The 23,109-nt window shown below is 43.4% G+C and overlaps 1 protein-coding gene across 1 annotated transcript in view; it reads right to left on the bottom strand.

The window, feature by feature from the left end:
- Positions 1-9,344: 9,344 nt before the first annotated feature.
- Positions 9,345-23,109, bottom strand: part of ICOSLG (inducible T cell costimulator ligand) — a 14,357-nt gene continuing 592 nt past the window's right edge. The window contains exons 2-7 of the mRNA XM_026846392.1: positions 19,783-19,823; positions 17,480-17,839; positions 16,721-17,005; positions 14,996-15,172; positions 13,827-13,862; positions 9,345-11,080 (exon numbers count right to left, since the gene is read on the bottom strand). Of these exons, the coding sequence (XP_026702193.1) occupies positions 11,070-11,080; positions 13,827-13,862; positions 14,996-15,172; positions 16,721-17,005; positions 17,480-17,839; positions 19,783-19,823 (910 nt within the window). The 3' untranslated portion in view covers positions 9,345-11,069. The remainder of the gene's footprint in view (positions 11,081-13,826; positions 13,863-14,995; positions 15,173-16,720; positions 17,006-17,479; positions 17,840-19,782; positions 19,824-23,109) is intronic.

The raw sequence follows: 23,109 nt of genomic DNA, 5'->3' as shown, positions 1-23,109 counted from the left end.
AGTGCACCCTCAGTCAGTTTGCAGATGACACCCAGTTGGGTGGGAGTGTTGACCTGCTTGAGGGTAGGGAGGCTCTGCAGAGAGACCTGGACAGGCTGGAGCCATGGGCTGAGCCCAACTGGAGGAGTTTCCATAAGGCCAAATGCCGGGGGCTGCCCTTGGGCCACAACAACCCCCAGCAGTGCTACAGGCTTGGGGAGGAGTGGCTGGAGAGCTGCCAGTCAGAGAGGGACCTGGGGGTGCTGATTGACAGCCGGCTGAACAGGAGCCAGCAGTGTGCCCAGGGGGCCAAGAAGGCCAATGGCATCCTGGCTTGTGTCAGCAATAGCGTGGCCAGCAGGGACAGGGACAGGATCTGACCCCTGTACTCGGCACTGGTGAGGCCGCCCCTCGATTCCTGTTTTCAGTTTTGGGCCCCTCACTGCAAAAAGGACATTGAATGACTCGAGCGTGTCCAGAGAAGGGCAACGGAGCTGGTGCAGGGTCTGGAGCACAGGTCGTATGGGGAGCGGCTGAGGGAACTGGGGGTGTTTAGTCTGGAGAAGAGGAGGCTGAGGGGAGACCTCATTGCCCTCTACAGCTCCCTGAAAGGAGGGTGCAGAGAGCTGGGGATGAGCCTCTTTAACCAAGTAACAAGCGATAGGACAAGAGGGAATGGCCTCAAGTTGCACCAGGGAAGGTTTAGACTAGATGTCAGGAAGCATTTCTTTCCAGAAGGGGTTGTTGGGTGTTGGAATGGGCTGCCCAGGGAGGTGGTGGAGTCCCCATCCCTGGAGGTGTTTGTGAGTTGGGTCAACAGAGCACTTAGAGACATGGTGTAGTTGGGAACTGTCAGTGTTAGGTTAATGGTTGGACTGGATGATCTTCAAGGTCCTTTCCAACCTAGATGATTCTGTGATTCTGTGAACTTATTAGTTTTTCAGTCTGGGTGGAAAGAAAAAGACTATTTACACAGTCTGGTAAGCACTTGAGATCTGTGTATTTTAGTGGCCATTGTGGTTTTGACTGTAGACAGGCTTTCCAGCCTGTGGAAAGCATTTCCAGTTGTGAGTGGTTTCACTCGTTTCCACTCATTTGAGGTAACATGGTCCATTCATATTACATGGCTAGGACTCTTACCCCAGAATGAGGGCAGATAGAGATAGAAAGAAATAATGAGTGCTCATGCTGGCTTTCAAACCATTTAAGCAACTGCTGATGCCCTTTCATGGTGCAACTAGAGTAGCAAAAATTGAAGAAGCATGTTCATTTGCAAATGAAGAGAGGATAGTCAGCAGTGTTGCTGTCCAAGATGAGAAATGTTCTTTTAAGTTCTGGCAATAAGAGATACTTGGCAAGAAATATGCATATATGGCTGAGGCCTAATGACCTGAATGTGCAAGCAGAAATAGGAACAGAAATTCAGCTTGACTGTGAGAAAGGAATGAGTGCTAAGCTGACCTCTTGCTACTTTTGTCAGTCTTATCCCTCAAGTGACAAAGCTTCCACACTGATCAGTTACCTACTTTTATCTCTCTGAAGCCACTTTTCCCCTTTTTTTCAGAATACCCTGAAGTGGGTGGCTGCCTGAGTGCTCAATCTCAGACACTCAAGAGGGAAGATTCATTCTTTTTCTGTAAAAGTGTTCATGATTGTATTTCCCATGAGCTTCTGGGCTTTCCTAGGGAATAGCAGCAAGCACTGGGTGGTGTTGAAAGCATAAATTGCTCCATATATCTTTACTTTCCTTCCAGCGTAAGGGAGACATAGAATAGACTCGTTCAATTGGAAGGGACCTGGAGTGGTCATCTAGTCCAACTGCCTGACTGCTTTGGGGCTGATCAAAAGTCAAAGCATGTTAAGGGCATTGTCCAAATGGCTCTTAAACACTGACAGATTTGGGGCATTGACCACCTCTCTAGGAAGCCTGTTCCAGTGTTTGAGCACTCTCTCAGTAAGGAAATGTTTCCTTGTGTCAAGTCTGAACCTCCTCTAGAATTGTAGAGTATCTCAAGTTGGAAGAGACCAATAAGGATCACCGAGTTCAACCTCCCTTAGGACTATCTAAAACTAAACCATATGACTAAAACTGTTGCCCAGACAGTCCTTGAACTCTGACAGGTGAGGTGCTGTGATCACTTCCCTGGGGAGCCTATTCCCTGGCACGGCTTTGGACCATTCCCATGCATCCTGTCACAGGATCCCAGGGAGAAGAGCTCAGCCCCTCTAACTCCAGCTTCCCACTATCAGGAAGCTGTAGGGACCAACAAGGTCACCCCTCAGTCTCCTTTTTTCCAAACTAGACAAAATGATGTGGGATGACCTGCCTGGTTACCTGAGCAGGTCAGGGGCTGAGTAAGTTAGGCAAGGATGCCTGCCCTTGCTGCAGCAAGGGGAGCCTGTCTGGTGCTTGGCAGATCCTCGTAGTGAGCAAATTGTAATCACAGACTTGACTAATACCTCAGTTGTATATTGAGCTTTTCTGGTGTTGTCCCAGCTTTCCAGTCTTCTGAGCAATTCAGTGAAAAAAGCATTTTGTTGCATTTCATCTCTGTGCTGGACTCTCAAAGAATGAAAGTTTATGATATTTATCTCTTTCTCAGCTGCTTTTTTCTTCTTTCTTCCATTACAGTCACTGTTATACTGCCCTACCCTGTGCTGACCAGAACAGGGCTCTCAAGCCTGCTCAGGGTGGAAAGCTGAACGTATTGGTGATGCGGAGTCTGGTCCTGTGCATGGGGCTGGCTCAGTAATGGTAGGGAGAGGGCTCTGCTCTGCCTAGAAATGCATGGGGAGCACACCGACCTTCTGACAGGTATTTCACATTCCAAACATCTTATTTGCAACTACAGTAAAATATTTTGAGATGTAACTATTTGTTTCTGACCCTGTAAACTGTGTAAGTCAAGCACTGAACGCCCACCCTCTGCTCTGCCAGTGCCACACATTTTGGAGGTTCAGCATAGTAACAGTGATGCTGAGACTCCTCAGAGACACAACTGGTCAGACTATTGCTAACTATAGGAGTGGTTCCTTCATTTAGGCATGGTAGGGAAACCATGAAATCCAAGATCAAAAAACCCTACAGCTTTGTTTATGCAACACTAAGTATGCTGTGTGGTATCTTGTGTGAGTTTTGCCAAGCCTAACACGTATGTTTCTAAACACAAGCAATGAAATTGTTGCACCCAAGGACACAACCCTCCACGAGTGATGCTTCCTCTAGAACTCACTTTTGGGTTGCTACAGTGCATGCATTTGGTTCGCCACTCTCTAGGAGGGAAGAAGAGCTGCCTGGAGCATTCCTATGGTTCATGTTTTATGCTGCTTTCCAGGAAGACTGTCAGCTCTTAGTTCTTCTAAATCTGTTTTTTTGTCCTGCCTAATGATCTAAGTCTGCATGCCAACCTTAAGACCTGTCTGCCATCTGTGTCTTACACAACTGCCAGCAGCTACGGTGGCTGATCGTCCTCAAGCCCTGCTTTGATTTTGCAAGGCAGGTGTAAATGAAACATAATGCTTTAATAAGGATATAAACCTTTTCTTCCTTTGATTCCTGTGATAGCTTGGTTACCACCCTCTCTAAAGGAGAGATGTCATACAGTGTTGACTGAACTATTAGTGTGTGTTAAGACAAACTGTCGTGGTTTAGCTCCTTACCCAACAGCAGCCGTGGTGGCCACAGTGGGAGCACTTCCCCCCTCTGCAGGGTGCTCCAATCTTGAGGGCGAAGGAATTCCTGTTCAGTCTTGATGAAATCAGAACTCTTCTGAATGTAGTACTGCAGCTCCAGCCACTCTTGCTGTTTTTTTGCAGAGGGGTTTTTGTTTCTGGAAGGTTATACTCTGTAAATACTAGCAGCAATTAAAGTGTCCATTTTGCAGATGTCATCTGCAGTCCTTTACCCCTGACCTATCAGAAATTGGTCTAATAGTAGGAAAATTGTTTAGTTTGGCAACAGCTGCTGTGCTGTGAGTGTCCAAAGGCCCTTATAGCCCAATACTCTCTCTGTGACTGACCCACAGAGAGCAGGGTGAGCAGGGACTTTGTGAACAGGGAGGCATATAGAAGTTAACTCTCCAGAACTCTCCCTGACCTTCACCTAGAAACAAAGTATTGATTTTTAGCTAAGTTTAATGCGCAGAAGCTCTCTTTTTCCCCGTGTGAAAGTTCAGGCATGCTCTAATAACTGCGTGTGTAATTAAATTGCTGGTGTTCTGCCAACCTGTAAGTGACACTAGATATGACACTGGGGGAGGGGGGGAAGCAGGAAGATAGGGTACCAATCTTTCCTCCCTGGAAAGTAAATAGTCTGAACGAAAGCAGCGACGTTGGGATTGTGTTAGCATTCAGTCTGTGGCAGTCCTGCCACTCAGACAAGGATGGGCGTTCATTGTGGGAGCCACATGCTTTCTCACTCATCTCATTGCAAAATCTGACCTGCGTTTGGCATGCTGCTCCGCTGCACTTTATCGGTTTAAATACACTTTGGTATGCTGCACCATTGTGCTCACCTCTGTGCAATTACACTGCTTGCACCGAGTTCCAAGAGATACCTTGTACAATTGTTTATCTCCAGGTAGAGTGTTTTGTCCCATCCCAGCATCCAGGTATGAAATGAATAAGATTATAGCATGTTTTGTAAAGTGCGTAGTGGGTGTGTGTAAAAGCACCGGCAGTAAAATCAGACATTCACAGGAGGGGATTAGGGTCCATTTCCAGCTTTAAAGCAAACTTCTTACCTTTCTTCTGCCTAGGTGCATAATTTCAGTGGTTTCCTCATAACTGTCTGGAGCAGCATTGCCTAGAGACTAAAACAAAACGCCTTTCAACCCCACCCCAAAGACTTCTGAAATGTATGCAGGCAGGGACACACCTCTGTGCTTGGGATCCCACACAGTTCTGGAGTGATCAAGCCTCAGCACCTGTGACCTGGGGACATTTAAAACCAGTTTTAATGCAGAAACTGGTTCTTACCAGGAGACATATTTGACATGTGGAATACCTGCTACTGCTTCCCAAGACTTGAAGGCCTACTGATGCAGTAAATGCAATCACAGAAATTGGTGGATTTCTTTTGCCAAGTTTTCTGTTTCTGAGGAAATGTTTGTTTGATTTTGTTTGTTTGTTTAGAAATAATTTTCCATCCAGATATGTTGTGATGCAATAGGAATTGCTCAAATGTGAAGCCTCTTAGCAGTTGCTGTGTTGCCAAAAACACTAACAAAAGGCACTGGCTCGCTGTGTGCATGCCTGGTAGGTTTTGTGGTTGATAATTCTAGCCAACCAGTGTATACATCTGTTAATAACATCTCTTCTTAAGGCTACTTTATTAAAAAAACCCAAACCAAGTAAAAATTAACATTTCCCCCACAGAGCTGCTTCTCCAGAGGACTGTTGAAGTATCACTGGGCTGGAGAAGATTAAAACACTTTTTTTTTTTCTTTTCTTTTTTCTTTCTACTCTCAGCTGGATAAAACTGTTCCATAAGAAATATCTTGTCAGACAGCTGTCTACCTCATGGTAGGCATGAAAAATTCAACTTTATTTTATTTGTTTATTTAAAGTTAAACAGAACAGATGTATAAAGTTTGGTGTTGTTTTTTTTTATTTATTATTCTTCTGCTTCTTCCTGCTCAAAGGCACTTACTCCCCAGAGCTGAGCTGTGACCTGGCGTGCCAGGACTCCTGATGGGGTGACCGCCTGCTGAGCAGAGACCTGGCATGGCAGCCTGCCCTGGCTGGTGCTCCCTGGAGACTCACCTGTCTCCGCAGCCACTTCCTCTGCTTCTCCAGTCCTTTGGTTTTTGGGCACACTTCTTACATGAGCTGGTGTCAGGAGTCCGGAAGACCTCCCTGGGGTGCTGGATCCCTGCCTTTTCCTGTATAGAAACAGTCAATAAATTGCCCTGGAAAGGATGATCATTACCTGGCCAGCCCTGTTGCCCGATTCAGTAGATCAGGAACCAACACAGGGCTAGATTTTTCTGATTATTCTGATAATTCAGTAACGTTTCTCAAATAATAGAGCAACTTTCTGTGCTGCAGATAGTGCCGGATAAATATGGAAATGTGAGCCTACATATGGAAAACCGAAGGAAGGGCTTTAAAATACCAGGTTTATGATAGGATTTCTGGTACTTTGCTGACACAGATTTCAGCATCACTGGCAGTTTATCAAACTGATCTGGGCTGGCTAATAAGATTTCCAATAAGGTGATAAAGACGCTTTGTGTTTGCCTTGCATTATAAAAGCAGCTACAGTGCTTCAGCAGTAGTTCAGACATTTTACACCTTTATCCCTTGACCTCTTTTTAGTTACTGTGACTGCAATAGTGATGTAAGAAGCTAGGTAGAGTTATAATGGTAAGTCTGACTGATAAAGAGATGAATCAACATGAATAGAATTACCTCTAGTCCAGCATGATGCTGTGGAAAATAAGTTTTTGTAAGCAAACGTGATTTTGTTTTACAACTACGAACTCAGCCTCATAAGAGGGATGACATATGACAGCACAGATCTCCTGGCAGAAGAAATAAAGAAGGAATTGTTAGCACTCACCCTCTGTCCACCTAATGGCTGCATTAGTGTTACTTGTTACTGACACATTCATACAAGTTTTCCGGTCTCAACTGAAAGACATTTTTCTTATCTTCTTCTTTCCAATTTAAGGGCAGACTTTTTTGTGCAACAGATATGAAAGTGTAGTCTGACAGTTTATATGCAATCTTATACAAAAATAGCAAACTGCTTTTATTGACTTATGACAGCTATTGGGGTGAATGCTGCAAAGAAGTAGACTTTCCAGTCCAGCAAGTGAAAGGAGAGAAGGAGGTCTCTGCATGCTGGAAACGTGAGTTCAAGCACCAAGTCAGCTACAGCCTTGTGTGATACACTGCTTATGCTTATAGGTTTCCCAAGTTTTTCAGTTATAAAATAGCTCTAACCAGCACTTACTGGAATCACAGGAAAACAAATTAGTGTTTTAATACTAAATTGTTAGGACCTAGTTTGGGCAAGTTAGAAGGTCAGCCTAAATCTCTCTTGTTATAAGAGCATCTTTCTCTACACAGCATTTCCTGTGAAGTCTAAAATGGGAGATGTGCTCTTTCCTAACATAGTACTTGAGTTTGTGGTTAATGGTAAGGTCATGACTAGTTCCCAAGGACTTGTGTTCTGCAGCATGGGGTGCTGGTTCAAAAACACTGCTTATGCTTATTAGCAGTGCTGGTAACATGTGAAGTGTTGGAAGGTAATTGTACAAATTGACATGTTGTCACATAAGTGTGTCTTGAAAGATGAAGGAGACAGAGGCTACTGGTGTGTGGCTTGTAATTCCCTGGGCTGCCAGATGCAGAGGAGATCACCTCAAGGAACATGTGGGGTGCCTTTTATAATCCTCAAATGGGGACCAGTTTGCAATGATTTCATCCCGTATCATCCAATGAATGTGGTGAAGATCCTAATACCACATCACACATTGAGAGGAAAAGTTCCAAGAGCCTAGCTAACTGCTGGGGGGGGGGGGGGGGGGGGGGTCTTCTCCCTGTGGAGTTGGGCTGTACTCAATTATTCTTTAGAGCAGTTTCTCTTGCCCTGGAAAAGAGAGAGGTTAGAGAGATTACCCTCATGGGGTAATGTGAAATTCTGTGCATATTCGCTACAAATATGAAAAGGATTCACTTTGCAATTTGGAAAAACAATAAAGTTTCTTTGACACAGCACAAGGGGCTATTGAAAAAAAATGTTTAGAGTCAGGGTTGTTGAAGTGGAAAAAGGGAATGCATTTTTGAGCAAAAGAGATATTTCAGCTCTCGCAGGTGAAAAGATTTAAATAATGAATTTGGCTACAGGATGGATGGACTCAGACTACTAAGTAACATCACATGTTCTCTCTCAGGGCTTTCCATCTGTGGTTTACCAGCCATGCCACAACGAAAGCCTTTCGCTTTTCTGTGAAAGTAGTCCCTTTCTTAGAGCCTTCCCACAAAGCTGCATCAGGCGGTGCTTTCCTGTGCATGCGTCTAAGTTGCTTGGGATGTAGCTTATGTGAGCTGCTAACAAAGGGAAACAGAGGGTTGCTGCTGCCCAAGAGCAGCACTAACCTGGGACAGTGCAATGAGCTGGTTTCAGTTCTGGAAATGGGAAGGTGTGTTGCACCTTTACTCTGTATCTTTGCATTGTTAAGTTGGCTGAAAAAAGGATGTATCAGCCTAGGCTTAGTGCTGCCTTCAGGCTACCGCATGGTTTTCGTTGAGTTTGTGCAAGGTATTTTGTTGGGCGAGCCAAAATAGAGCAAAGATTGTCAAGTCTGTGCATTGCATTGGTGTCTGCTTATCTGAGGGCTTTGGAAAGGAGTGCTTGTATGTCCTGAGGATTGTGGCTCAAAGTAAAACTGCCGCTTTGGTTGGGGACAATGGTTTGGAGTGAGTTGGTTTTGTGTACTGATAGACTTAGTCAAACATCCAGAAGAAAGAATGGATTTTATTTAAAATACAAACATGGTATGTGATGACAAAAACTCTGTTACTACAAAATTCTTAAGTCCTCTGAATGGTAACAAACTGGCACTTAGGATTTACTTGCCTCTAAAAATAGCTGGAAACGTAAACCAATGGAAAGTATGGGTTTTGCAAGAGGAGACTGTTGCATTTAGATGTATTCACTACGTACCGTGAAGCATCCCAGAAGTAAGAAAATCCAACCAGTCTAAATTAGCTTAATAACGTACTGCAAAGTGACTGCTAGGTCATTTCTGGGATCTCTAAACTGTTACAGCTTCTTGCAGTGGCAGAACATGTAGATGGAAAACTGTTTTTAGAAAAGGCTTCTGTCAGTTACAGCAGCACTAGAGAGGCTGTGCAAAACAACTTCATGTGATAGATAGCAAGGAAATGTCTGCAGGACTTCTAACTGAACCACTAGGAAATGGTTACCCTTCACATCCGCACAGATGTTGTTCACATTTTTACAGTGTCTGCAAGCTTGCATGGTTTCTTCAAGCAAATTCCCTTTAGGGTTCACTGAAGATAGATATAGACTCAGAAAATATCTAACATGTGGATATGAGAGAAGACAAGAAAAGGCTGACGTTCAAAGTAATTTATGGCACCTCAGTAATCTTATTTGAAAATGCCCTGCTTGATAGGGTATGTTACAGTTGTAGATTGGAAGGCAACAGATGACAAAAGTCAAATTAATAAATAAAACAGAGTATTTTTCACAGACACTGAAGATTAGAAAATGTGATATACTTTTTTTGACATTAATAGATAAAATGTCTTTAAAAAAACCACAGTTGTACACAGTTACAACCTAAATAGGAGATGGGAGCTTAATTATTTAATTGCAGCTTGTTTTTGTTTTTTTTTTTTTTTAAAACCAATTTCTCTATCCTGTTCAAACTGGTAAGCTCTCACTTGATGAAATTTAAGCTAAACTGCCCCTTCTCTTAAATGCCATGAAGGCTGATCCTGTGCAGCCCTCCCACAAGATACTGGCACAGTGGTGGTGCACAGCTACCCAACTCAGAGCCTCCTTGTGGGGTAGTGCTTCAACAAGAGCTAACTGTACTATTTCCAAATGGTTCTGGATTCCTCATGATGGGACAACAGGACAACAAAATTTATTTTCACTTGGTTGGGATTTGAAAGCTGATGTTGATATAAAAAAAAAAAAAAAAATCAATGTCCTATCTCACAGTTGACAGTGGAGTGCCTCCCCTACACAGAGCTAGGACAAACAAGGCTGTGACTTATTCACAAAAAAGGTAGAATTTTAGTCTAGCAACTGGTGCAGGAGAAGCAAAGTGTTTCCAGGGCTCAGTTTAAAATCATCATCTCTATCCCACTGTGACAAGATGGGGAAACTGCCCCATTTAGGCAAGAGAGCTAGTATAGATTCCTCCTCCTTCAAAACCTCATACCATCAGCAAAGTTTACTGCTTTGCTATTTTCAACCAGTTTTTCGTGGCTGACTTGGGGTTGAAACAGCAAGGCATGTGCACTGGCACAAGGAAACTGCAGTTCTTGGCTTTCTGAACATTCATGGACAAGACAGTGGTACAGTCTGCACTCTTTTTTTCTCTTCCCCCCTGCTCCCCTCTTTTAGGTGGAGGGAGGGGACACAAGGAGAGGTTCAGTCTAAAAATTTCAGTTGAAAATCCTCCCTGGAAGCCACAGGGGAGTGCTTAAATAACGATCAGCTACCAGTTTGATCAAGCAGAGCTTGACCACAGTTTTTGTTCCATCCTGAAAAGGGTAAGTCCAGGTAACCCTACATTAATGTAGCCGAGAGCACTATTTTTAATTAGTCAGATTTCCACAGCCTGTTCTTTCACACAGTACGCACCGGCTTCTGTTAAAAGTGGAAGTCCCCTTTTCGGTGGAATATTTGGTAAAAAACAAAACATTGATATCAAATGCATTTAAAGAACACACATTCCCTTATGTTAACACATAACCCTATCAGAGTAATTCCTATTTTTGAAGGACTGGGTCAAAGTGTTCTACCTAGTTTTGTACACAATAACATGCTGCTGGTGAAACCAGACATTGCAAGGATGTACTGTAGAGAGAAAGGTGGAAAGGGTCACAAATCTCAATTTGCTGAGAGTCCTTCAGTTTTCTTTCTTTAGCTGCCTTTCTTCACATTCAGTAGCTACTGTCAGGGTAAGGAGACACAGCAAGAACTTTCCATGCTCCTGAAATGCAGCTGCTTCTGCTACTAAGTACTCAAAGGAGAGACCAGGCACTCACCAGCTTTCAGTGGTCTGGCACAGAGTAGCTAAGTCCCAGACTGCTTTCCCCAGTGCAGGAGCTCAAAACATTGACAGACATAACAGAGGACTGTCCAAAGTAGTTAGCTGGTGTGGTGACACAAGTGTTCTGTGGACACAGCCAGCAGTTGGAACAGAAATCCAGTGGATTTTGCTGTCTCTTGTGTTGGAGAAGCTTTTTTTTTGCCATCTCTCTTGGCACACTCTGAAGAAATCTGTCATTTGTATTACAAACAATGCTGCCACTGAGATAGGGGTAGATGCTTCTCCTGATGCATCTTCAGCTGCCCAAATTGTTGGCAGACTTTCCATTTAGACAGGTGCTGTAAAAACAAAACAACTTTTAGAAAAGAAACAAAAAAAATCCCCCATCAATAATCATGTCCTAGAGTTGTTTTTCCTATGTAACCAGTGGAACAAGCTGAAAAGCTATTGAAAAGATGTATTCATGCTGCTGAGAGAGAATCAGCTGGGGTGAAGCCCTGCCTCTGCCTGGATACCTGAGACAGTGGGGGGCCCTCTGCTCTTACTGCCACAGACTGAAAGTGCCTCTCTGTGTGAATGCAAAAAGTGCTCTCCTGCTAACATTCCCCTCCCTTCTGAAGGGATGTCAGTGTCACCTTTGGCTAATTTTAAACTACTTCAGGGAACAAGATGCACAAAGTCTATCTATGGTCAAAGGAAACCAGCTTCCTGAGGCTTTTCTGCAGGCAGTGAAGGGGTACCCCCAGAGAGCAACTCAGAATTGCTTCAGCTCTGAATTTCTCCTCACGTAGAGCATCCTGCCCCACCAACTGTAATGGGTGTCTGGAGAGACCAACCCCACCTAGGATGAAGTTGTTATTCTTTGCAACTTGCCTTCCCTGCAGTTTCCAAAACTTTTTTCTTTGTAACAGCAAAGCTAGTCCTAGTAGGCTCTTTTTTGGTTTGCAGTATTCAGGTTTCCCTGAATGAAACAATCTGACTTTCTTCATAAAGTGAAACTGCTAAAAGCAGAAACATACATCAGTATTGATAAGCAAAATGCCGTGGCAGGCTGTCCTCATGGGTGCACCTCTGCAGTGCCTTACTCCCCGTCTACCACACGCAACTTGCTTGAAAATATCAATTGACTGGATCAGGCTAAAGCCCATCTTCTGCCCCAAGGTAGTACCAGATATTTCTAAATCATTTCTGACCAATACTGGTTTACTCTTCCATTAACAAAAAAACAGAAGAGCTGCAAACCTGGACTGATGGAGACTTGACAGCCTGCACAAACTCTCTGCCTCAGTGCTCAACTACAGTTACCCTTAAAAAGGCATTTTTTCCTTAAATCTCCTTTGTTTAAGCCTGTTGTGCCTTAAGTGCTGTGTCTGCTGGGTTAGGAAAATATACAACTTATCCCATCCTCTTTAAGGACCCTCTGAAGAGGGTTGTTATTGTGTCCTTAATTAGCCTTGCCTTTTCCAGTCTAAACAAACGTAACCAATCTGTCATCAAGAGATCACATTCCCTAGATCATTCTCATTTCTCTGGTATTGGTTCAAGTTGCCTTCAAATTGGGATGGCCTTCTATGCCTTAATGGCTCTGCTGGCAGAAAACAGTCTTCAGAGGTGGGACAATTTCTGATAGCAGCGACCCACCCAAGCTGCTGTCCTGTCCCACCTTGTCTTTCACAAATGGTGTAGAGGCATGCCAAGGAAAAGATGCTGTCTGGAAAGCAAGTGTCTTTGTTTTGTTATTAATGAACAAATTGTGCTACAGCAGCCTTCAATATAAAATAAATATTTACTCCTATTTAAGTTACAGAGGTTTTTCAACGTAGGACCTAAGTACAAGGATCTAATCAAACAGGGTTTGGTGTAAGTAAGTCCAGAGAAGAAAAAGTTGACCTTAAATGAACTGCTTGTGTTATGTTAATGCAGCTCACAGGAATGGAAGGAGAAAATGTCTCTATCTTAAGGAGAAAATCCATCCTCTCTGCTGCATTATACTCTACAGGAAATAGTGTAATGTCTTTTGATGTTTATCAAACACAAATGTGGTGGATCAGGCTGGGGTTGCGCAATGAGTCTGGAAAATAACTGACCATTAACCCAGTTTGCAAGACCAAGAAAGAAGTTCCAGAAAAAGTTTTCTAATTTAAGTATTATTTTGCTTCTGCTTCATATTATGAATTGGGTACATTCACAGCATCTGCTACAACAAACTATGCTTTAACTATTACAGTTCTGGTGAAACCACAGTATTTTCTGCCTATTCTGCAGAGAAACCCAGGCAACAGTCATTTTGCTTCAGTAGAAACTACCAAATGAGGTATAAAATAGGTAGATATTTCACCCTCTCTGTACTCTTGCAAGTCCTTTGTGCTGAGTTTGTTTTTCCAAATATGTCTTGGATTTTTTTGCCCTGCTTTTATTTTTCCCCATTGGAAATGAATCTGTAAACTAGCTGGCCTGCAATATTGCATTCTTGCTTACAAAAAATGTGAACATGTTGAAGTGCATGAATATGCATGAACTGCATATTTTTTTTCTAGGAAAGGAGAGAGTTTTTTAAAAAATTGGGTGTATATAGGTTCAGGTTCATAGACATGAATGAAACAAGTGATGTTCCTGTATCCCAGCTAAAGACCTTCTAGGATGTAGCGCCTAAGAAGGCAGGGAGCAACCATTTGATGACAGGTACTGATGTGATATGATGAAGTGATAAATGGTCAGTGTTGTCCAGACTTGAAAATCAGCATTTAAAACAGATTTTCCAAGTTTGGCTCTCTCTTGATGGCAACAGGAGCTTCAACATAGCTGTAGAACAGGAGGGGAGGGTGGCTTCTCTGTGTTCCCTGTTGATTTGTCATGTCCTTTGGCCTGAATTGTTGAAGGAACTTCTGACAACTGAAACTCTCAGGCTGCCTTTGGCAACACTTACAGAGCTCAAGGAAAGGGCTGAGAGTAGGGCTACCACTTTACATGCTTGAGTTTGTAACATCTGGCAAGTCTAAGCTGAAGGCTTTGTGCTGAACTTGAGTACTGAAGCTATGAAGTTCAGTCACTCTTGAGACAAATACAGTAATATATAATACTTACAGTTGAGTTCTCCTTTGTCTTCATTTGGTTGGACATCTGTTGAAACAAACACTATTTTAAGCATGTAGTATAGATAACTATAGTCTTTAGCTAAATGGGATCAGTATTAAGCAACATCCACTAAGTTGAGGATTCAATGTGTTAAATGATCTTTGGACAGCAAAATGCAAACCATACTCTATTTGTCTACAACATAGGTCACCATTTCAGCAAGGATAGATTTTGGGCTTGAAGCAACAGCCCCATTCCATGTTTTGGGACAGAGTCCTGGCACCACTCTTGGGTTGCTTCTGAAGGAAGGACATGGTTCCTAGCACAGCTGCTGGAAATGCTGGGCAAGATCACTACTCTGCTTTCTTCTGCCCTTTTCTGAAGCACCTGGGCTTGCTAGCCATGAGGAAGAGGGCATGGATTGAAAATGTGGTTCGTCCTTGTTCATGAAAAGTGTGATTGCCCCTGCTCCCTTTTCTTTGCAGGCATACAAGAGCTAACATCAAAGTGGCTTACAACAAGTACTCAGATACATCAGCAGACTCAGTCTGGTGCATAAGATGTTTTTCAGAGCTCCCTTGTGTTCTGTCATGCCAAGCATTGAAGAGTCCCACACATGGGCAAATACAGCAATATGAGGGTATGCCTGTATAACATGGAGTGACAGTGAGACATGCTTTATTTCTTCTAACTTGTAGAAAACTGCTTGATCCCAGTGGGATCTTGAACCCTTAATTGTCCAGCCAGTGACTCTAAAGCTCTTGGGATTGATTTATTCTCTAATTTCTGTGTTGGACTGTGCCAAGTAGAGCAAGCTACTGACCCCAGTCCTGCTCTATGGAGGAGTACCCCCTCCATCTGTCCAGAAGTGACCTGTAGAGATCACAGCTGGGAAACTATGGCCCGAACAGGCACAAAGTCTGAGTTGTTATTGCATCCAGCAGTTAACTCCTGTGAGGCTCAGGTGCAATAGCAGAAAACCATAAAGAATAACATGTCCTGGGGCACAACATGTCCTCCCCAGAGCACATCAGGTTATTGATAACAGCATGATTTCCTGCTGTTGAATGCAGACAGCTTACTTGTACTTTCTACCAATGTGCTGGATGACATTAAATATTCTGGTAAATGAAAAGGAATTCTTCACATTGGGTCATGTAAATAAAGGGCCTCGTTACCTGTGTAGGACACTAGTTTAGAGGATCTCCTTCTCCACAGCCAGCAGGTTAAAACAGCTAGAAGACCTATCAGAATGACAACAGAAATGATGCCAGCTGCTTGAGCACCTTGTCCATTTTTTTCCAGGTTTTTTTGACTTTCTGTGCTAGAACCATTGCTTTGCTTCTGCTGTGTGTCTAGAATAAAACAGAAGAAGAATATAAAAAGGTGTGAATTTTCACATTTCCTACCAGGCAAATATTTGATCACATTTTGCATGCACAAAAAAATTCAGAAGGACTAAGTATTTGTGCTATTCATATTACACTGATTCTGGTGCTATTCCTTCTCAGCAAGGCACATCTCCAGCTTACACTGTTTAATAATACAATGCCAGTATATTCTTCCCTGTCGTACTGCATGCATCTGTCTGCTTTTCCCATTATTCTTCCATGTCAGACTTGGGAGACTGTATGTTTGAGTTTGTATATAGATTCAATTGAAAATAAAACTATAGAGAATCTATAAGATAAATCTGATGGTATTCAGAAAAGTGGGTGAAAACCTGTTACTCTGAAGTTAATGATGAATGTCCACTGACTGCTGCAAATTGAAGGTTTCAGATCAACCTCTTACTATTTCAAGTGTAGTAATGCTTTTAAAAACCAACAGAAGATAGTAAGATGAATGTCTTTTCCCCCAGAATACAATATGACAGAACACCAATAGGAAACTAACGACAAGGTTACTTAGTTTAATTTGGGATGACAGCAAGGGTACGCTATAATATAAACATTCTGCTGTTATAAACAAACTCTTGTTGTGTTGGTGTGCTCAACTTTTGTTCCTGGAAATAGTTTATATCATTTGGCTATGTTTGTGGGATCAGTGTCACTAAACCCAGAGTATGTGATTCCTTGGCATGTTCAGGTAAACTAACTGTGAGCATGCAGCTACAGTTACTGAAACAATCAAACCTCCTTGCACCAGGGTGTAGAAACCTGGGAGAGAAAGGTGTGGAGGGAGGCAGGACCAGGAATAGCAATGCAACTGAACAGCCACTTCCAGATGAGCTCTCCCACTTCAGCTAGCTTCTCTACACAGTTGTTTGGAAATCATGAAATGGTACTATAACATTCTAATTTTTTTTTTTTTAAATAGCTTTCTGTTTTTGTGAAGAGTGGATAAATACTTGTTTTTACTATTGATCATTCAGCAGTAAATAGCATATTATACTTGTGTGATTAGGTGTATTGTTCTACTGGGCTAATATTACCTGTTTGCTACAGGTCTACTTTAAAGAGTGCACTGTATTAAATTGAGTTTTGGAGACTGAAAACAGAACTTTGAAATTAGGCAGAGTAAAAAGCAAATGTCAGTGCTGCAAAGCAGTTGGGTAGGGGTTCAGGAATTGTGGATCTGCTCTATGGTGTCCCATGAAAAATAACCTGACTACCCAAGTCATCGTGCTTACGAGGAACCAAAGGATAAAGCTCAATGACTGCCTCAGATGCAAGAGCTGCTCAGTGCCATGGTTATAATATGCTTGATGGGGTGTTGACTTCAGTGTGGGAGAAGTGAACATAAAGTCTATGGCTAAGCTCTTCAAAACCTGAGCTCTTCTCAGCACTTTTTGGAGCTACTGAATTAATGTGTACGCCTCGTTAGTGTGTATCTACAGACAAAGGCACACAGGTTGATATTCCTGCTATCTAGAAAACATGAAGTAGCATGAAGGGACTTACAGTTGGCTGATAGATTTTCCTGCAGTATTTTATTTTCTACGGAGCACTCTATTTGCATGTTAGAAGTGGCTTTAACCTTCAGCGTGCTAAAAACACTGTAAGTGCCATCATCGTGGGGAGTGATCTTTAGTTCTGATGGAGGCAGGTGGCTGTTGTCTGTTTTATTTATCCAATAAACATTGGGCTCTGGGTATCCATTGCCGGACCTGCAGCTGAAAGTCACCTCCTCACCAGTGCTGTCACTGTTTCTTATTGGTCCGCTGAGTATTGGTTGGCTATAACTAGCTGGAAAGCAAGAGAAAAAGAAAGTCATCAACATGTTGAAATGTATTGAAAAGATAAGATTTTGGCATGAGTTCTGAAGCGAAAGTCCTGGGTTTCACATGACCCTCATGACTTGAAAGGGAAACACCTGTAAGCTAGAGAGATGAGAGAATTACTGGAAGAGCAGAAAGCTGAAGCCAAACCTGAAGTAAGAAAGCAACTTCTTAAGATGTTATCACCCAGGCGTGTGCAACAGCCCTTGTATTAATGGAAAACAAGTTGAAAAATACCTATACTGGATAAACAGCTGTTACAGGCATTCCAGTTTTAGATGTCCTATTTGTAACATATAAATTAAGCAGACTTAATTTCAGCAAAGTGCTGATGTATGTTTCAAAGATAAGGGCATGCTTAAATGTAATATTGAAATGGCATGAATTTGAAAAGCTGGAATAAGAATGCGGGCAAATACGTGCAAGTGATAAAAGTTCTTACCTGCTAAACTGAGAACCACTTCTGCTTGGTGAACCATTTTGGTATATTCCGTTTTCTGCATTACTACACATTTGTATGTATGTTTATCACTCTGGCTGACGTTTAGCAGTAGCAGTGAAAAATCACCATTTTCCAATCTATCCCAGAATAATTGAGTCCTGTTTTTAAAGTGAATACATTGTTCACTTTCATTGTCTTGACCGGAGATCAGTGCATGTACCACTGAACACTCTTCTTGATCATCAGCTATTTGCCAATATACCCGCAGATTTTTTAAATACAATTCTCTTCCTCGATATATGCAGCTCAGTGTAGCATTGTCTCCAAGCTTACTGACAATGACCTCCTCCAGTGCGATAACTACAAGATAAAAGGAGAGAGAGGAAAAAAAGGGAGGTTAAGTTGAGAAAAATTTTCATTCTTTTCAAGTATATTCTACCACATGTGGACTCCGCTATTTGTATTTATAACAGCCAGGTGAGTGTGCCCACTTTATAGTCATTCCTATCTCCTGACTTGCTGGTGACTAAGTCTCTGTGTGTCTGCTTGTCTGTATGTTTTCTGAAGGGTTCTTTTACAGTATAAAGCCTTCTGTTTATTTCTTTCTCTGAGGACCAACTGGTCTAAGTGATCCCAGCCCCAAGGATGTGCTTCACTTTGCAGTCAGTCCCAGTCAGTGGGCAGACACATTCAAATCCTTATGCTTTAATAATAACTTATTTTTTCAGTGAAGAGAAATGCCAAATAACACCAGGTAAATCACAAGTGGAAACACTGATAAGAAAAAAGAGTGCTACCATTATTCTGAGACCACAAAAAATTTAAAAAAAGAGTAAACCAATGTTTCTCAAAGTGGATATGCCATAGCAATCACATTCTGTTGCTACCATTGGTGTCACCCTCTCAACATATCCAGCTGACAGAGCAGAATGCCTAGATACCTCCAATGTAAGAGGTTATAAATTAGTCATTTATAACCTCTTACAGCCCCTTGAGGTAGGCTGGCACAGCATCTGGCTTTCAGGGCACTTTTCCTGGCCTCTAGACATGAGAAAGGCAGCCTCTCCTCCTGGTGAGCAATAAGAAGGTGTGAGGTGGCTGACAAGTGGATGCAGAAGGTATAGTCAGCTTTTCCCAAAGGACCAGGGCAGCTTTGACCACAGCCTCCCTGCTGAGAGGGATGTATCACCTCTCCTCCACCCCAGCAGCTGAAACCTCTCTGGTGCAAATGGTTGCTGAGATCAAAGCAGTGTCCATGTTGTAAATGTCGGACAGGGGGGTGAGGGGGTTGGATGAAGACATTACAGTTGGGGGAAGGGATTATGTAGGTGGGTGGATTAGGGAAAGGAAAATGATAGGAGTGAGGTGTGGAAACGGTGCATGGTGAGGTAGGATGGAGGTGGCAATATTAAAGGGGGATATGTCTTTGTGTTGGTGCACTGCACTCAGAGATAGCTCATTTACATATCTGAGTTTGGCACCCTGGCTTAAAAATACCACTGAAGCAAACGCAGTGCTTTCAGGGAGAAAGACTGTATGTTCTCCAGGCTGGGTGAGGCAATAAGTAACAGGCTTGAACTGCAACAAGGAGGCTGTGGCTTGAACTTTGGGAAACCCCTTGTAGTGGCAGGGAAAGTGATGCTTTGGAAAGCATTGCCTGGGCAGACAAGGGCACCATTTAGGAACATGACAGCTGGCACCTATTGAAACTGAATTTGGTACAGTTTGTCCTGATTTGGGGGCTGCAGACTTTCCTTGATGACTTTGTTAAGGTCCTTCTCAGTGATTAAGCAAGAACAGAGGAGAGACAACTCTGAAAACATTTAAGTATCACCAAGTGATGTCTTTTACCCTTACCTTTGTTTTGAAAAGTATTTTCGGAATGGTAGTAAAAGACTTACTAATACTAGGTACTTGATACAGTGATGTATAATTCTAGTGATAATATGAGTTTGGACTTTATCCAGGTATGTTAGATCTCATCAGCAGCCATGATCATCCCACTTCTAAGGCCTTTTGTTGGCAGATAAATACACAGGGATGTCTATGAAGTAAACAGAGCAATGTGAGCAAGAGCCTCCATAACGTCCCTTGCTATTCTTCCTACCGAAACTGATAGAAGCTGGTATTTTCTTCTTTCCCTGATGCATGTCAGAGAAACACTTCCCACTGATGAACTTTTAAGTGTTCTGCTGAAAACATGAAGATGTTTATATTGTACATATTACAACTACTTTGTGTATTTGGCCAAACACATTAAAGTGAGGGCAGCTTCATTTTTAACTGAAGTATTCTGAACTTACCAGCTCTCAGGATATGAAGGAGCAGTAACAGAAATCCATAGCTAAAATAAAAAGCAAACAAGAGTGTTACATAATTGGCTTTAGCATCTCTGTTGTTTAAATAAGCAATAAACCTAATATTGATTGTTTTAGTATAGCAGCAGAAGTAGGTAAATTAGGTACTGCTTCTATGTAATGTCTCATTAGGTATTTGCATTTTTTACAGCTGAAAAACTTCTGTTCAAATGATGTAACTCTGTGGGTGGGTGGCCCAGGCCACAAATAGCAGTAAAACACACTAATATTGGAATCAGAGCAGAAGGCATGAAGCTGGTGTTGTGCCTGTCTTTCTTGTGAAAAATGAACCGTATAGATTTACTGGACAAATAGGCCATGAAGAGTTATGTGGATCACTGGGAAGGAGCATGGTTGCCCAGGCCTAAAACAGGTCAAAGCCCTGCATCCTACTGTTTCACTGAACCTCAATGAATTATGGTTTTATCTGCTTAAAGGACAAAAAGCAGCTGACCATGCTGCCCACCAGTTTGTGCACTCGGTAAAAATGTGTAAACAGGAAATGTGCTGATAGCAGGAATCAGTGCAAAACTTTTTCAAGAAAGAATGTGGTGTGTTTGATTACCCTGGAGAGGCTAACAGGAGTTTCCCAAGGGAGTTACACCTGCAGAATGCTATAGGAAAACCCAGTTTAACCTATCCAGATGATTTAACTCCCATCCCATAGGGCTTTAAGAAAAATAAATGTGCAGCACTAACAGTTACTTTAAAATAGCCTTTGACCACCATGCCCAGGTATACATTGTGCTCTCCTTCCTCCAGACTGCTGTGGGAAAGGAAAGAAGACACCAGAAAGATTCTGAAATGAGAGCTCTGTGGCTGCAGTGCACACCTTGATATTGCCCCAAGTGCAATAAGGTTGCAGAGCTGAGCCAGTGGGCACAGGGACACGAGCACCAGCTCATCCCCAGTTTCCCCAGCTCACCTCTGCAAGCAAGCAGAACTGTGAGGCCACGCTATCTGGATGCACCTGGCTCCCTTCCTCGGTTGTTCTCAACCCTCAGCACTGAGCCAAGGGCTGGGGCAATGGGGAGAGCTGCCCCCAGTAGCCCATGTCCAGCCAGGAATGAACTCCAGGGTTTCCCACCCAGGCCGCTCACTGCCTTCCCTCCAAACCAGCACTGACCTGCCTGTTTACCCTCCAAGCCCTAAGCTAAGATCACTCCCCCAGCAGCCATTTCTCACCTCACTTTTCCCCATTATCTGTGCTTTACAATATTCCCTCTCTCTTCCAGGCTTCCTGTCCTTTCCCCACAGCTCCTTCCCCTTTGTCCAGTCAAGCAACAGCATTCACCTGCCACCTCCCAGGCACAGCATTGCTTTTGTCTGGGTTTTCACCCACCAGCTGCCTGGGCACAACTTTGGTCTCCTCTGCTGTGGAGGAGGATCTCTAATTCTCACCTGGCCCCAAGGAAATTATGATCTTCTCAAACATATTTGGCTTCCCATGGAGAAAGCAGAGGACCTTCCTGACACAAAATCTACCTCCACTTGAAGCCCCATCTCCAGAGAATAAGATGGGGAAAGTTTAGGAAAGGGTCAGTCTGAGTCATATTACTTTTATATGAAGAAAACACTTTTCTTTTTCTGTGTCTTTTGACATGGTTTCATAGATAACTTTTGCAAAAAAGTTTAAGTGGATGCCCACTGTGGAACATTAATACTTTAATACTTATTTCAGTAAATTTGCAATCAGCCCTAAAGTAAGTCTCCCAAGTAGGTGTATCTAAACATTCCAGGGAGGCTGCTCTGCTCTGTTCTGTCTCTGAGTGACTTCTGGTGGCTTTTGCACATGGTCTTGTATTGTATTTCGGAGGTATTTTTATACTGTTCAGGAGCCATCACTTCTGTGCCAGGCTTGTAGCAGTCTGTCATAACAACCTCACCTTAATGTAGTTCTTAATCCCATGGCTGTGTTTGTTTTATTGTTCCCCACCCAAGTTAGAAACTATGGATAGAACCAATCACTTGAATTAAATGGAGAACAAAATTTGACTGATCTGTACGGGACTCTTTAGGGAATTTCCCATGGCAGGCATTTGCCAATGACAACAAACATTTAGATAGTCAGCCAGAACTGATTCCCTAACGCACATACACAAATCCGATCTTGACTTCTTATTTTAATAAATGATGTCACAGTCAAGGTTGGACAGATCTAGAGATGCTCATCCTCTTACTTGGGGGATGTTGCAGTTGTGGTAGCTGGGGTCAGTGTCAACCCACCACGTTCCCCTGGAAGAGCTCTAATGCCAAGCTCCCGTTGGAAAAGGGGAGAAGCACTCTTGCCTGCAGAGAAACCTCCTTTTTGCCTCGTATGTATGCTCAGTTCCTGTGTCCACCACTGGCAGTAAGCTCCACTAAGCGCAGATGTAGCTGTAGTAGTTCCTTGAGTTCTCTCCTTTATTTATTCTTTTAAAAACATTTTACATTGAAAATATTTTTTTTTTCTTTTTCAATTTTTTCCCACACCTCCCCCATCTATACGTCATGTGAAACGGGAGAAAGTTGCACTTCCTCTTTTGTACATTCTTGTTTGGTGAGATTATTCTTCCTACCAGAATCTCAATTTTTTCATGGACTAGTTACTTCAGAGCCATGGGATGTTGCTGTTCTGCCACAAACTAGCCAGGCAAAAGATGTCCCAATGCTTGCAGTAACAACTTCGGGGCTTTTGCTACTCTGCTAAGATTTGCTTTATCCCCCAACCTTGTAGCGACGCCGCTCCTCTCGCACCAGCAGGTGCCCCGAACCGGCTGCCGTTAAGAAAAGCTGCACAGACAATCTGGGCAATGAAAACCAGTGGGCCTGCTTGCCTTCTCCCATCATTCCCAGTTCGGGCCAAAAGGCTCCTGAAAATGCTAACTGCCTGCAGTTTCGATAGAGTGGATCACGGACGAGGGGGGGGCGGCGCGGGGTTCTGCCTGAACTGACCCACTATGCCGGGGTCAGCCCGGCCCCGGAGGCGGCTTTGCAAAACCCGCCTCACCGGCGGCTACGGCCCCCGGGGCGAGTTGGCTGCCCCGTGCCGGCAGGCAGTAGCCACCGGGCACGTTGAATGCCGCAACCCGTGGTGCGGGAGTCGGGAGGGGACCCCGTGCACCGACTCCCCTCTGTCTCTAGTCAGGAAGCCCACCGCCGTCCGAACTCTTCCCGCCCGCTGCGTTGCAATGAAACTCAGTTTTTTTTTTAACGGGGGGGCAGGGGTGTGTCTACCTGCGCCCCCGATCAAGCAGCCGGCCTGTGCCCCTCGCGCCCCAGCGGTACGCGGCG

The sequence above is a fragment of the Athene cunicularia genome (assembly GCF_003259725.1).
Source record: "Athene cunicularia isolate RWA chromosome 1 unlocalized genomic scaffold, athCun1 chr1_part1, whole genome shotgun sequence".
NCBI lineage: Eukaryota > Metazoa > Chordata > Aves > Strigiformes > Strigidae > Athene > Athene cunicularia.
Note: the sequence above shows the minus strand (reverse complement) of the source record. Positions and strands in the feature narration are given on the sequence as shown.